Source organism: Lampris incognitus, chromosome 1 (assembly GCF_029633865.1).
Source record: "Lampris incognitus isolate fLamInc1 chromosome 1, fLamInc1.hap2, whole genome shotgun sequence".
Classification (NCBI taxonomy): Eukaryota; Metazoa; Chordata; class Actinopteri; order Lampriformes; family Lampridae; genus Lampris; species Lampris incognitus.
Window position 1 is genome coordinate 23953049 of NC_079211.1, and position 14004 is coordinate 23967052.

The 14004-nt window shown below is 44.7% G+C and overlaps 1 protein-coding gene across 1 annotated transcript in view; it reads right to left on the reverse strand.

Annotated features, from left to right (window-relative positions):
- Positions 1–14004, reverse strand: part of LOC130123851 (collagen alpha-1(XXIII) chain) — a 209204-nt gene that overhangs the window by 29049 nt on the left and 166151 nt on the right. Inside the window, exons 12-22 of the mRNA XM_056293162.1 lie at positions 7868–7894; positions 7321–7347; positions 7105–7158; positions 6963–7022; positions 6724–6768; positions 6528–6605; positions 6314–6337; positions 1103–1156; positions 918–962; positions 658–738; positions 512–565 (exon numbers count right to left, since the gene is read on the reverse strand). Coding sequence (XP_056149137.1) covers positions 512–565; positions 658–738; positions 918–962; positions 1103–1156; positions 6314–6337; positions 6528–6605; positions 6724–6768; positions 6963–7022; positions 7105–7158; positions 7321–7347; positions 7868–7894 — 549 coding nt within the window. The remainder of the gene's footprint in view (positions 1–511; positions 566–657; positions 739–917; positions 963–1102; positions 1157–6313; positions 6338–6527; positions 6606–6723; positions 6769–6962; positions 7023–7104; positions 7159–7320; positions 7348–7867; positions 7895–14004) is intronic.

Sequence of the window (14004 nt, forward strand, 5' to 3'; positions counted from 1 at the left end):
TCCTGAGATAGCCACGAAAGCACTGAAACTTTGCTTTCATTTCCAACATCATAACGCTGTAAAGCGGGGTTTTCTGCAATGAATGCAACGAAAACAAAATTGCAGAATAGACTGGACATAAGAAACACCCTTCGGGTGTCTCCCATCACCCCTCGATTGGACTGTCTTACTGCAGTGAAACAAGCCCAGGGCTCCCACTGATTCAGTGATATTGGTGAGTTGCAATGTTGTTATATGTATGTTATGTTAATGCGAGGAAAATATGCGCTGTGTGTTTAATATCCAAACGTTACTTTAAATGTTACTATACTATTGACTTATAAGCCTAACCTATATACCAGTCGTTATTAACCCACCCCGCCCCTTTCCCTGTCCGCCAGAATACTGTCAATATTAAACCGGTCCACGGTGCAAAAAAGGTTGGGGACCCCTGGTCTAACCCAAACGTGCAAAGGATAATGGGCTAGAACTACTACAAAACTGTGTGTGTGTGTGTGTGTCGTTCACTGACCAGGTTATCTTCCAGTCTGCAGTCGCCTTTCTCTCCTTTCTGCCCATCCATCCCCTGTTCCACAAAAAGTAAGACAATTAACCCATGTCCATTTAACCCTTACTCATGAAGTATGTTAGAAAGATGTGTTTTCATTCAATGCTTACAGCAGGCCCAGAAAGACCCATCTCTCCCTTTTCCCCTCTTTCTCCAACTGGTCCTGTCTCACCCATGTCACCTTTGGGTCCCTGGAGGAAACAGAAAATGGGTATGGCTTGTAAAGCAAGTACAGCACAGCACAGAACAAAGAGGCCAGCAAGCTGTGAAATTACTGTACATCTCTTCACATTGGAAGCAAGTGACGTAGGAGCATACAGTGTATGTGCAAATGATTTCTGCAATTTCTTAACCATGTTTACAACCATACCTTATGTCCATCCACTCCAGATGGCCCAGGCAAACCAAGCTCACCCTGGCACAAGACAAAGAGAAACAAGATCCTCTTGGCAAATGTGATTGGTTGTAGCACAATTCCAAAAACAGTCTGGCTGTGAATAAAACCACATTGTTGCCCGAGTTAAATATCAAAAAGAATTAAAAAAAACAACGTACCTTTTCCCCTGGTAGGCCTGGGGGTCCAGGTAGGCCTGGTGGGCCAGGTTGACCCTAGAGAAAGAAAGAAAGACAGACAGATGGAACAGACATAAGTTAGCCAAGCATACATCAACAATTACACTTAATACCCTCTCTAATTTATCGAATTAATAATCAAACATCTCTCCATCATTAACTGCATCAGTCATTCTCAGGCAGCCACATTAGGACACAGCTGTTTGTTGCCATTGTTGGTAATGATTGTGTTAACATTAGGAGCTAAGAGGAATTTCCCTCTGGGGGAAGCCCTTATGGGGCTAGCCCAGGAGGCAAAAAAGTAAAAAGACTGCTGAATTTTTAGACTTGGCTGCAGTTGTTATCAAACAAAACAGATTATTTCTTACATTCACTATGTCCACTGATTAGGGGCCCAATCTTGGCCTGGTTTGAAGCAACTTGGTGTTAGAATAACTGTAAAATGGCATGGACTGTACACTACCCTGGCATCAGATTCCACAACAGTTCCATATTGTTTTTTGGCCAGTTCAGTGCAGGATTATTGTTTCACAAAGGAGAAGAAACAGAGCTTTTATTGAATGAAACTTCATACAGGTTTAAGACTGGGTACAGCTTAAGAGACGGGTCTGACAACTGAGGTACCCAAACAACATATAAGAGTTTGGACTGTCTTAGGGGCTACAAGCTATTGGGCTGGTAAAGGATGATTTCGTAATTACCGTATTTCCCGGACAAGTTGCACTGGAGTATATGTCGCACTCAGAAAAAATGCGTTGTTGTGAGGAAAAAAACATGTATATGTCGCTTCGGTGTATAAGTCGCATTTATATGGTGGTACCATAGAAATTGAATGACAGTAGAATGGACATTCCAATTCAAATCAACATAGCAGGATGGTCACAGCAGTGGCCATTTTTATTTGGATCGCTGCCATTTCAAAGAACTGTGACCATTGCGGCAGCCTAACTTTCGTATAAACTTCCGTATAAACCGATTTGTGGCAAGTTGCAGACTGTAGCGGACTATATGGGCACAATTCATCACATTTTGTAGACAACGGTTTCCACGTTGAGAGGGCGGAGTGAGGACTAGGATGGTTGGAGCAGCGCCATGTTGCTCGCATAGTGATTTTGTATGGAAGAATAAATGACACACGTGTTCGTGTAGTCAATGTGAGAAATTGTCCGTCTCTACTTTCTTGTAATTTGCACATTGGTGACCCCGATGTTTGTCTGCTGGACGTTTCCAGAGACAAATCTTTATGAACATGACAACTAATGTGGTTTCTCTCAAGCTGCCGGAGTTCTGGGAGTCGTCAGCCTCGGCTTGATTCGCCCAGACAGAAGCACAGTTCGCATTGCGGGAAATCACCGCAGACCACAAAATACTATTATGTGGTGTCGGCTCTCGGCAGTTCTACAGCAACCAGAGTGGTGAGCCTCCTCAAAAATCCTCCGCAGCAGGATAAATACAAGATACTCAAGGCTCAGCTGTTGAAAATTTTGAACTTTCTGACGCTGAGCGGACCAGCCGGCTCTTCTCTCTACAAGGTCTCGGTGACAATAAGCCGTCTGAACTTATGGATGCTGAATCTCCTGAGAGTTAACCACGGACGTACAGCATGTTGCCGGCAAAACCAACCTCGTCGTCGACCATCTCTCCCGGTCCATTGCGGGGGCCGTCCACTTGGGTCTTGACTATGCCCGCATGGCAGCTGACCAGGCCATCGACCTGGATGTGTAGGCTTTCAGGATGGCTGTCACAGGGCTGCAGTTAGAGGATGTGGCTTTCAACGATGCTGGCACCACGCTCCTGTGCGATGTCTCCACGGGTCGGCCCTGGCCGGTCATTCCCACTGGCTGGAGGCGGCGTGTTTTCGATGCTGTCCATGGCCTCTCCCACCCTGGCAAAAAGCCGTCTCAAAGACTAGTGGCAGCCAAGTTCGTCTGGCACGGGCTCAAAAAAGACATGAGAGACTGGGCTGACACCTGTATGGAGTGTCAGTGCTCTAAAGTGCACTGCCACACCAGAGCGCACCTGCCACAGTTCGCAGTGCCCGAAAGGAGGTTCGACCACGTAAACGTGGACCTAGTGGGCCCCCTGCCTCCCTCCCACCATTTTACTTACCTCCTCCCCATGGTGGACAGGACCACTCGATGGCCAGAAGCCGCCCCACGGTCATCGACAACGTCCACCGACGTATCCTGTTCATCGGGACCAGGGTCGCCTGGTTCGGCACCCCATCTGACCTCTCCTTGGACCGGGGTTCACAGTTTGCATCTGAGCTCTGGAACGCAGTCGCAGCGAGCATAGGGGTGAAGCTCCACCGCGTACCACCTGCAAGCCAATGGGTTGTGTGAGCGGTTTCAGTGCTCTATGAAGGCCACTCTTCGGGGCAGCCTCAAGGATAGCAGCTTGGCTGACAGGCTCCCATGGGTCATGCTGGGCCTCAGGACCACCCCTAAGGAGGACCTCCAGTCCTTGTCTGCTGAACTCGTTTACAGACAGCCGCTGCGGGTCCCAGGGGATTTCGTCCCCAACACCACAGCTCCCTGGTCTGCAGCCCATCAACTGACCACGCTCCTGGATAACGCCAGAGCTTTCGCACCGGTCCCCACTTCGCAACATGGACTCCCACAGTCTCACATCCCTGCAAGTCTGCAGTTGGCAGAATATGTTTTCATCTGCCACAACGCCCACCGTGGACCCCTGCAGCCTCTCTACGACGGGCTGTTCCATGTTCTGGAGACCGGAAACAAGCACTTTGTCATGAAAGTCGGCAACAAGCCAGAGTGCATTTCAGTAGATCGCCTCAAACTGGCTCACTTGGACTTGGACCGACCTGTTGGACTTGCCCAGCCCCACGGCGGGTGCACCCTCTTACCTTGCCCTCACCCCCCAATAAGGCCCCTAAGGTTCCTCCACCACCCGCCCTACCCCCACGCCGCTGCAGGGTCCTTAAGGCCCATCTTGTAGGCACCCTGGGCTCTGCACCTGTTCGGTGAAGCCGTTGCGGCCGGGCCATCCACCCCCCTCCACGCTGACTTTTTTTTTTTATGGTGAATCCTGGGGGGATGCATGTAGCGGACTATATGGGCACAATTCACCATAATTGGTAGACACAGGCCCTTTAACAAAGGGTTTCCGGGTTGAGAGGGTGGAACGAGGACTAGGATGGTCGGAGCAGCAGCGCCATGTTGCTTGCATTGTGATTTGGTACGGAAGAATAAATGACACTGTGGCGGACACTAGGGGCTATGCCTCTCACCCAGCAGGACTGTGAGCTGGGGGCGTGGTTTACGTTCCCGGGCTTGCTGGTGCAGGGTTGTTCCTGCTGTAGTTTGGTTTTGGAGCTGAGGAATAAACAGCAAACTCGCCTTTGTCTCCTGTGTTTTTTCCTCATCCTGCCACAACACGCGTTCGTGTAGTCAGTGAGAGAAATTGTCCGTTTCTTTCCTGGAAAAGTTTTCCTTTCCTCTATTTCCACAAGACTCTTCTTTTTTTCTTTTTTTTTTTTAAGTCGTGGACTCACTGAAGTGAGGTTTTGCAGTAATGACCAAACAGACAGTGGATCATTACGAACATTTACGGCCTCAATGACGTGTGTTGGCACCATAACAGCTAACAATAATCACCTTTTCTTTTTTTTTGAACTGCTCAAATGACCACGACAAACAGTTCAATGTCTCTTCTACTCTTATTCAATTTCTACGTACAGTACAGTATTTTCAATTGAGTCACAAGTTTAAACAGTGCTATCTAGTGGCCTTAGTTGAAATGCAGTGTATGTGTCAAACAAACAGTCACTTTGGAATATAAATCGCAGGATCAGCCAGATGAGTAAAAAAAAATCCCAGCCAATTTATATTCCGGGAAATACGGTAGTTGTTTTAGCTCTATCCTCTTGTCTATCATACTGGCTGACAGACATCTTACATAATGCCGCTTTGTCTCCTCTGCATCCACAAAGCTACACTTGTTGCTCAGCTCTCTGAAGTGTTCCGTCATCTTGAAATAATAAAAAATGGAAATTATATTTTCTCCCCAGAGGTTTACATGCTCGTTTCTCTTCCTTTCCGGCTCTCCTAGTTTTTCATTTGTATTCAATGAAAACTATGGCAACGCAGAGATATTTACAAACAACTATTATTTTTGAGATTTTCAATCATTGCAAAGTGGCAGCCACTCATGCACGTAATTATGTAAAAAGCCATTTAATGGAAAAAATGAGGGAATTAATTCAGAATATGTAATGCTGAACAGCAATTCATCATCACCTAAAATGTCACCACAGATGCAACCAGCATGGACATTCAAACAAGTGAGCGACATGAATAGAGGTGGGCAATGACTATTCCCTTTTTTGTGAACATAATGTCCCCTTAGCCTTTGGTGTTAGCAGATGCCCACTGATCCAGATTGGCACCAGACCACAGATAAGATCTCAGGTTCTTGTTTGAACCGACTCCTGTGTAACTGACTCATGCAGTTGAGTTTAGCGTTGCATGCAGGGGCCCATTCCAGACCGGGCCCCATGGGAACCCATGGCATAGTGTTTTTTTAAAATCAAATACACACTCCACTGCATAGATAGGCATCTGTTATTAGCATGTAGCACGGTACATGGTAGAGTCAAAGGGCCCCTGTGTATGAATCTGTAACTGAGATCGTGTAAGGGTTTCACTCCTGTCTATTCCTATGGCCTTTCCCTTCTGTCTCAGAAAAAAAAAACTGTGAGGCAGTATCAACACAGCATGGAAAACACACAGCAATATAATGATGGCTGTTGATATTTCTGCATAATTTAGTGCAGCTCTTGAAGCCATGTATTATCTGACAGAGCCGTGCAGCTGCATTGTATTTGCTGTATGTGTTGTACGCTGTATGTATATGTAAGGAGGACAAGTAGACTATTGAACTAGTAGACTGCGGGCATTTGGTGACATCGTGTTGGTTACTTGTTTGCTGTGGTTCCTGGAGTGCCATCTGATACATCTGATGCAAAGAGCATTGGGTCGATTGTACCAGCTGATTAAAACAATGCACACAAAGCCTTGAATTGCCACAGCTAGGACGAGAGGTTACACACACAATTTAAGTGTATGTGTGTGTATGTGTGTGTGCATGTGTTATTTTTGTGTGTCTGTGTATATTTCATGTGTTAGTTACAGATCACACCAGTAAGACCATGCAGACAGAGTAGTTTATTACCGAGATACTGATGGTGTTGATAGCCTGTCAAGGGGGAACAGCACCACATTCAGTTTGGCAGCAATGGTGTGACAACAATGAGACGCTCCCTTACCACACTGCTATTGCCTGGCAACTAACTTTTCCGAACATTGACACATACTTTTAATAACTGGCCACGGCATACATAGTGTACCCAGACGCTTGGTCTCATTCACGTTGGAATAACGCTTACCTTGAAAGCATCTAGAAGCTTCCCATTGAAGTCAATGATGTCTGAGGAGCCTTGGGCGCCCTTCTCACCGGGATAACCCTGAGGCAGAGGAGGAAGGGATCAGACGAGGGTGTTGACACAAACGAAGGAGGAGAGGCATATAATAAGTGTTTTGGGTGATTACTGAATGATTAGACGATAAGTACAATATACGCACCATGGCTCCATGGGGACCTTGCTCTCCCACATCCCCCTTTTCTCCCTGTAAAGTCCAGAGATATAGATTTGTAATATTTGATTTCTAGGGTGGAGATACCTAGGTGTACATAACTAGCAGTTATACCGACAGATTATTATATTAAGACAAAAAGTTGCCATAAAAATGCACTGTAGCAATTAATGTTATTCGGCAATAGCACTAGCAATGTCAGTATTTGACAAAGACTGGTCTCGTACGTTTAATCCGGGGACTCCATCTGTGCCTCTCTCTCCTTTCTCTCCACTGCCTGCTTCACCCTGTTTAAACATGGAGGAAAGGATAAAGAGTTGCCAAAGTCGATGAAATCATAACTGATTAATGGAGTCCACTCGTCCTTACCTTTGGCCCTGGAGGTCCCTGGGGTCCTGGATAGCCTGGCTCGCCGTCTTCTCCCTGTGCGTTTGCAGAAGTCAAAAACTGGTCAGCAAGGTTATAAAAGGTGGATACTTAGTACACCCATAGAATGCAGTGGAGCGGGTTATTCTGTATGTGGAATATGCAGTTAGAGGAAAGGGAAATGAGATAATGACATTAATAATCAATTAGGAATCTTACCGGCTTTCCAGGCAAACCTGCAGGTCCCTGAAACAGAAAAACGTTGGGCTGTCATGTTTACCTGAACAAAAAGTGTGTGTGTGTGAGCGGGGGGCAGCATCATAGCCAACGCACAATCACACTTCTTTTTTTTTTCATTTTTGATTTTGATCCCCGTAGGGAAATGATGCTCTGCATTTAACCCATCCTAGATGTGTAGCTAGGAGCAGTGGGCAGCCGCCGTGCAGGACCAACACCAGTTCGTCTTGCCATGCCTCGGTCAAGGGCACAGACAGAAGTACTAACCCCTACATGCACGTCTTTTTTGATGGTGGGGGAAACCGGAGCACTGGGAAAAAACCCCACCGCAGACACGGGAAGAACATGCAAACTCCACACAGAGGACAACCTGGGATGACCCCCAAGGTTGGACAACCCCAGGGTTCGAACCCAGGACCTTCTTTCTGTGAGGCAACAGCACTAACCACTGGGCCGCCCATGGAAAACAAACTGATTTCTTGAGGTGAAAAAGCGATGAATGTAAGAATCTGATCCACGCTTAACTCACCTCAACACCGTCATGGCCTCGAAATCCCTGTGGATAATAGAGAAGAAAATTATTTTTTAGTTTGCATTATCTGTTGAGTATTTCAGTCTGTTGTCATGGTGGACTTGGATTAACCACTAGATGTCAGTATTCAGCTGAGCATGATCAGATCCCCGGGTCTGCATGTAGTATCTAGTGTTTCAGGGCAGCGGAGCGAGACTGGTTTTGACCCTTGTTGGATACGAACCCTGGATTCGAGTAAGGAATGAGTGTGTGTCTGAATATGTGTATATGTGTGGGCTCATGGGAAATTTGTGCGGTTGAGTGGGGGAACCATTGTGATTGTGTGGAAAGATAAAACAGCAGAGAAGATCACAAGCAAACGGTTAAAACATAAATAGCGTAAAACAAGTATCAAGGAGGAGATGATAGAAACTGGAGTCAACAGTCATGTCGGAGGAAATGATCACGGGGCTGCGGTCAACGTGCATGCTTCACACATTGTGATCAGCGAGGCCCGAGGTCTCCCCTCACACTAATGCCTCACTGCTGGCTGTGGATCTGTGTGTGGAAGGTTGAAATACTATTTTGTGTAAATGTTGTTTGTATCTGTGTGTGTGTGTGTGAGAGAGAGAGAGAGAGAGAGAGAGAGAGAGCGAGAGAGAGAGACAGAGACAGAGAGAGACAGAGACAGATGAATAATGCTAGTGTCTGGTTAACCGTAAGACATCGCCCGAACATGAAAACTTAGAGAGTAATCCATCTAAATTGTCTGGCATGCATCCCTCAGTGACTTGGATAATTTAGGTAAACATGCATGCGTGTGTGCGCTCCGCGCACATATGTGTGCATGTGCACTTAGAGGAACTCAACATCTGCAATGAAGTCATTCATGGCAAGGATATAGGGTGATCCTGTAAGAGCTCTTCTCCAACTTGCTCCCTCTCACACACACAAACACATGCTCGCACGCACGCACGCACGCACACACATTCACACACGCACAGTACATACACAGTGTTATCTAGAAGCTGTGTGTTTATCTGCTCGTTCAAGTAGTTGTTAAAGTAATGAAATAAATGTCATATAGAAATAAATTTGAGGTTATTAGCCTTCCTTCCTTTCCTTTGCTCATATTGCAGAATAAACATGAGTTAGATGTTTTCCATCTGGTCTTCACTTTGCTTCTTCTCTTCCGTCACACTCAATTTGTCATTCTGTTCTCCTCTGCTACTATGCGGCCTCATTTTTATTCCAACCTAGTAAGCCCTTCAGCCTCTCGTCTCACCCTTCCCCTCTTGCCATCCTCATTAAAGCCCTTTAAGGGCTGTAACGGTGATTCAGGGCCATACAAGTAGGGATGCACGATGGTATCGGCACGTCAAATGTATCAGCCAATAGAAGCTTTAAAATGGAATATCGGCATCGGCCCGAAATGCCGATATGACAGGCCGATAAGATGACCCCTTAATTATGCGCACGTGACACGAACCGTTGACCAGGCACGGATGCGGCGCGTTACGTAGGCGGGGCGCATAGATGTCGATCTTTTTTCTTTTGCCTGTGGGTCAAGCGAATATCACCATGGTGATGATTGTCACAAAGTAATTTTTATTTCGCTTGCTTTAGTAATTACCATGATGTAGGCTTACTAGGCTGCTGTCGTCTGTTGGACGTAGGCACAAACCGCAAAGAAATACGACACTATTCTGCTACAAATTATAACAGGCTACACCATACCAGAAGACAGCCTTGTTTATTTATTCATTTATTTATTGCTCATCCTTTTCGGTGGGTGCCCGAGCACCAAAGCACCCACGGGGTCGGCGCCTGTGGCAGAGCTTTTTTTATTTAACCTGCTACACCAACGCGTCTGTAGTGTGTGGTTCATGGATGTATTATAGTAGTAGAACTGGATACGGCACCGCCGCTCAGCCTTGCAGCCAATTTTTTCTAGTGGCCACTCGCGGTATTGCAGCGAAAAATCCCCTGCGGCCCAAAAAGCATTTTCCCCATCGACCAGCATTGTAAAAGAGACGCCTGCAGCTATGATCAAGGTCAATTATTACTCTTTATATTGTATATTTTTAAGCCATGGTGTTTTAATATTTTAAAAATGTTCCAAAGCCCAGATTTTTTTTTCCTGCATGACGTCACGGCTGTGTACGAGCACTATACGCGCGGTCGTGTCTCGGGAAGGGGCCGTGCCTATAGGACCCTTTCGAAAAAAAAAGGGTCCCATATTCCCCGTTTTTCCCTAAAAGGTCCTATAATCCCGGTCGCAATAGACACCGGGGAACATAGAACCCTCTTTTGGAAAAAGGGGCCGTGCCTATAGTCCCCGGGTCCTATAGGACCCTTTCGAAAAAAAAGGGTCCCATATTCCCCGTTTTCCCCTAAAAAGGTCCTATAATCCCCGTTGCAATAGACACCGGGGAAGATAGGACCCTCTTTTGGAAACAGGGTCCTATATTCCCCGCTGTTTCCAGGGGAACATAGGACCTTTTTCCAAATAAAGGGTCCTATATTCCCCGCTATTGCCAATCGAGGAACAAACCGGGGAACTTAGAACCCTTTTGGCAAATTATTTCCTTAACGGGTCCAAAATAATAAAAACTGGGGTCATGGCTGAGATGTAGGCTACGACAATCTATTCCTCCGCTGATTAAATTAGGCCGTATTACCATTGTTGGCTGTTGTATATCGCAGGCCACCTTGAGTGCGTATCCAAATTCGGCCTATAGAGGAGGCTGTAATTTGCTTTATTGTTATTTCTTACCGATATTTACTGCAGTAGGCATAGTTAGTTGGCTCTCCGGCTCAGCATGGACAGTCGGCAATCAACGCAAGTTTGTCTTGCAGTAGGCTCGCCTACCAGTATAACCTAGCCATTTCCACCTTCGCTCAAAGTTCAATTTGCACAGCACTGGACACTTCAGCCACTTTCTTGTTACTTTGCAATTCGTTTTCCATATTAAATCACTTGGCAGACTTTCTTTCAAAAAGACTTTAATGATGAACTTTTTAGGCAGAGAACTTAGACCAGGACTTGGGAATTTAGGACCAGCACAAAGTATCCATCAACAGGGGCCGCCTACCGTACACAATAGGCTAATTGCCTAATAATAATAATATGTGCTTCTCAAAAAACTAAAGGCTTGTGGAGGTGCTAAACCAAAAACATGAATCAAAGACGAACATCAAAGGATGTAAGGTAACACTCACCAAATGGTAAAAAAATAACAGAGGCAGTCCTCTATTTCACCATTTTATTGTTTGGCATCAGTCATTAAGGTTTCTGAAGAAGACCACCCGGCCAAGTTATTGACTGATGCCAAACAATGAAATGGTAAAATAGAGAATTTTGTCTTTTTTTTTCATTTGATGAGTGCTACCTTACATCCTTTGATGTTCTTCTTTAATAATAATAATAGCCTAATTATAAAAGAGGCCTAATAACAAATAACAATTACAGGCATAATACTATCAATAGTAACACTGATAATAGGCTATTAATAACAAAATGCTTCTAGTAAAAGCTTGGCTGAAAAAGGGTTGGTCTATGGCAGAAGCCCCCCAGAAAAGGCATGGTCTAAAACAAAAATCTCCAAGGCCTAAATAGCCTAACGTTAAGGCTTTTTTCTTCTTCAAAAAAGCAAAATGAGTAGTCCTAGTCCATTAGGCTACTCAACAAAGAGGGGCTAAAACCTCTAACGAGTTACCAACGATAACAACCGATTGTTGCAAATTGTTGCAAGTTGGCGGGCGGTTTAGACATTGGTGAATTTTGATCATGTGGTTTAGAACGCCAGGAAACTTGCGTGCAGATGACCACACATCCACGACAAGTTTTAAATATTTCCAAACTCGAAATCATGTGTGCATTTGGCTATTTATAGATTATTTTTCGAGCAATATGTGTTTCGTGATTCAGCTTTAGCGTTGTTGATTAGCCTTTCATTCATATTTTGTCAAAAAGGCGTATTCATTAGCCTAGGCCTATGTCCCGTTATTTCTGTAGCATACAGCATCTTAGAATCTTAAGAGACCAGGCAGATATTGTTATTATTTTATTGTTATTACCATGCTATATTAGCCTACTTTATAATTATAAATATTTCAATTATCCAATTTTTAGCATTTCTAATATAAGGCTATATTGTTATTATTATTATCATCATCATCATTATTACTATTAGGCTATTATTATTATCATTATTATTATTATCATTACAATTATGATGCTTAAAGGGCCTTACTGAGCAGATGGTTTCTATCTAATATCTGTCAGATGCTTTTCCCAATAAGCTGGTGTGGTTATGATGGGAACGACGGCTTTCTAGGGAACATAGAAGAAGTGGGTCGGAATTGGCCTATTGTCGGTATCAGCCAGTTTACGCAGGAGTTCATCCCTGGTACAATGCGCTAGACCTCTGGGAGATGGACTGCTGAAGACGGAACACAACACCTATCCTCAGCTCCCAGCACTTCTCGCACAATGTGCTACTCATACGCTGAGTTGGCGGCACCCGGGATCGAACTCACGACCTTGCGATCCATAGGCGAGAGCTCTACCAACTGAGCTATGCCCGGGTACAATTGCCCAAGGAACATAGGCTTACTATATTACATTCAGACACAGACGAGCCAGCTCACCTACTCGGCGAGGCGCATTTTCCCCGATAAGTGACACATTTCACGCATAAATATCAGAGAACTACCGGGGTGGGTGGGTTATGTGCCCAAATATAGGCTATAGCCTAATAAGCTGAAATTGGTTTAGTGTCGAAAGTTTCCACATACTTTAGCCAACCTGGACTTTGTGAATTCGTTTTTGTGATATAAAAATAGAAATCGTATGATTCATTGTCTTCTTAATAATCTGCCCTAAATAATGCATTATTGAAAATGCACTTTTTGCGCCAAACAACGTCAAACCTGCTGACCGGGGCACCCGGGGAACATAGGACCCTGTTTATAAAGGTCCCATGTTTCCCTGCACATACAAAACGGGGAACATAGGACCCTTTTGGGGAAAAGTGGGGAATATAGGGCCCTCTGTATACAAAAAGGTCAGATATTCCCCGGTCTCATACAAAGCGGGGAACATAGGACCCGGGGACTATAGGACCCGGGGACTATAGGGAGGACCCCTCGGGAACGAGGATCTTTGCTAGGTTAAAAGAACGGTGTTCGGATGAACACAAATCAAAGGTAAATGTGAATGACACGAAGCTGAGTCTTCTCTTTCACACGTCAAGATATTTTGAGTTTGTGGTTTTACGTCGTTTATTGGTCACTTGTTAGACTTTGTTTTGAACGTAATTGTTTGTTTTGTTTTTTGACAATTTGTATAAATACATCCATGGTTTCAAGTCCCAAGTAAGTCCAGTAGAAGTCTTATTATGCAGCCATAAAGTCCGCTAGCATGGCATCCATGAACGCGCAGCGCCGGATCCTGAAGGGTTGATGCTAGATCCAACGGAGTGTAGGCACGGAAGTAGCCGTGATTGGCTGTTGCGTCGGCCAGTAGACAGCGTGGAACCTCGAAAAGCATAAACAAACGATGCGCACTGAAACATTTAGCTAGCTAGCTTATGTCATATATGTATTGTTAATTAGATTAACAATGAGGCGACACAGTAACCCAGACGGACAGCACGTTGGTTCAGCTTGACCGTCTTTTTACTGAACGCCTTCTTCTATGGTGTTACATGTCATTCAACAGGTAAGTTATAGCAGCAGCGCCACCACAGGCTAAGCCTATTTACTACACATCACAGCTTCCTCTTTCCAGCATAACACCTAAATATGTAACCAAAGCAAATAAACCTCAATCATGAAATAATAAACTCAAATAACAATCTAAGCATTGTTAAAGCATTCATGTGCTTCATCTTAGAGATGTTTATCCTTAACTTAAAGCCATTAACTTTCCTTAACTTTCCATTCTTTTTGTTTTACTTGGCTTATTTTACTAATCAACAAAACATCTATGCAATGTTACTTTCAACTCAGTACAAACATTAAACAAGTATGTGACCTGTAATGTAACAACATGAATTCACCGTTACATTCACTCCACTTTACTTTTTTTTTTTTTACTGTGAATAACGTTGTGGATGTTTAATCACTCTCCCAGAGCGTGAGATTGTTAC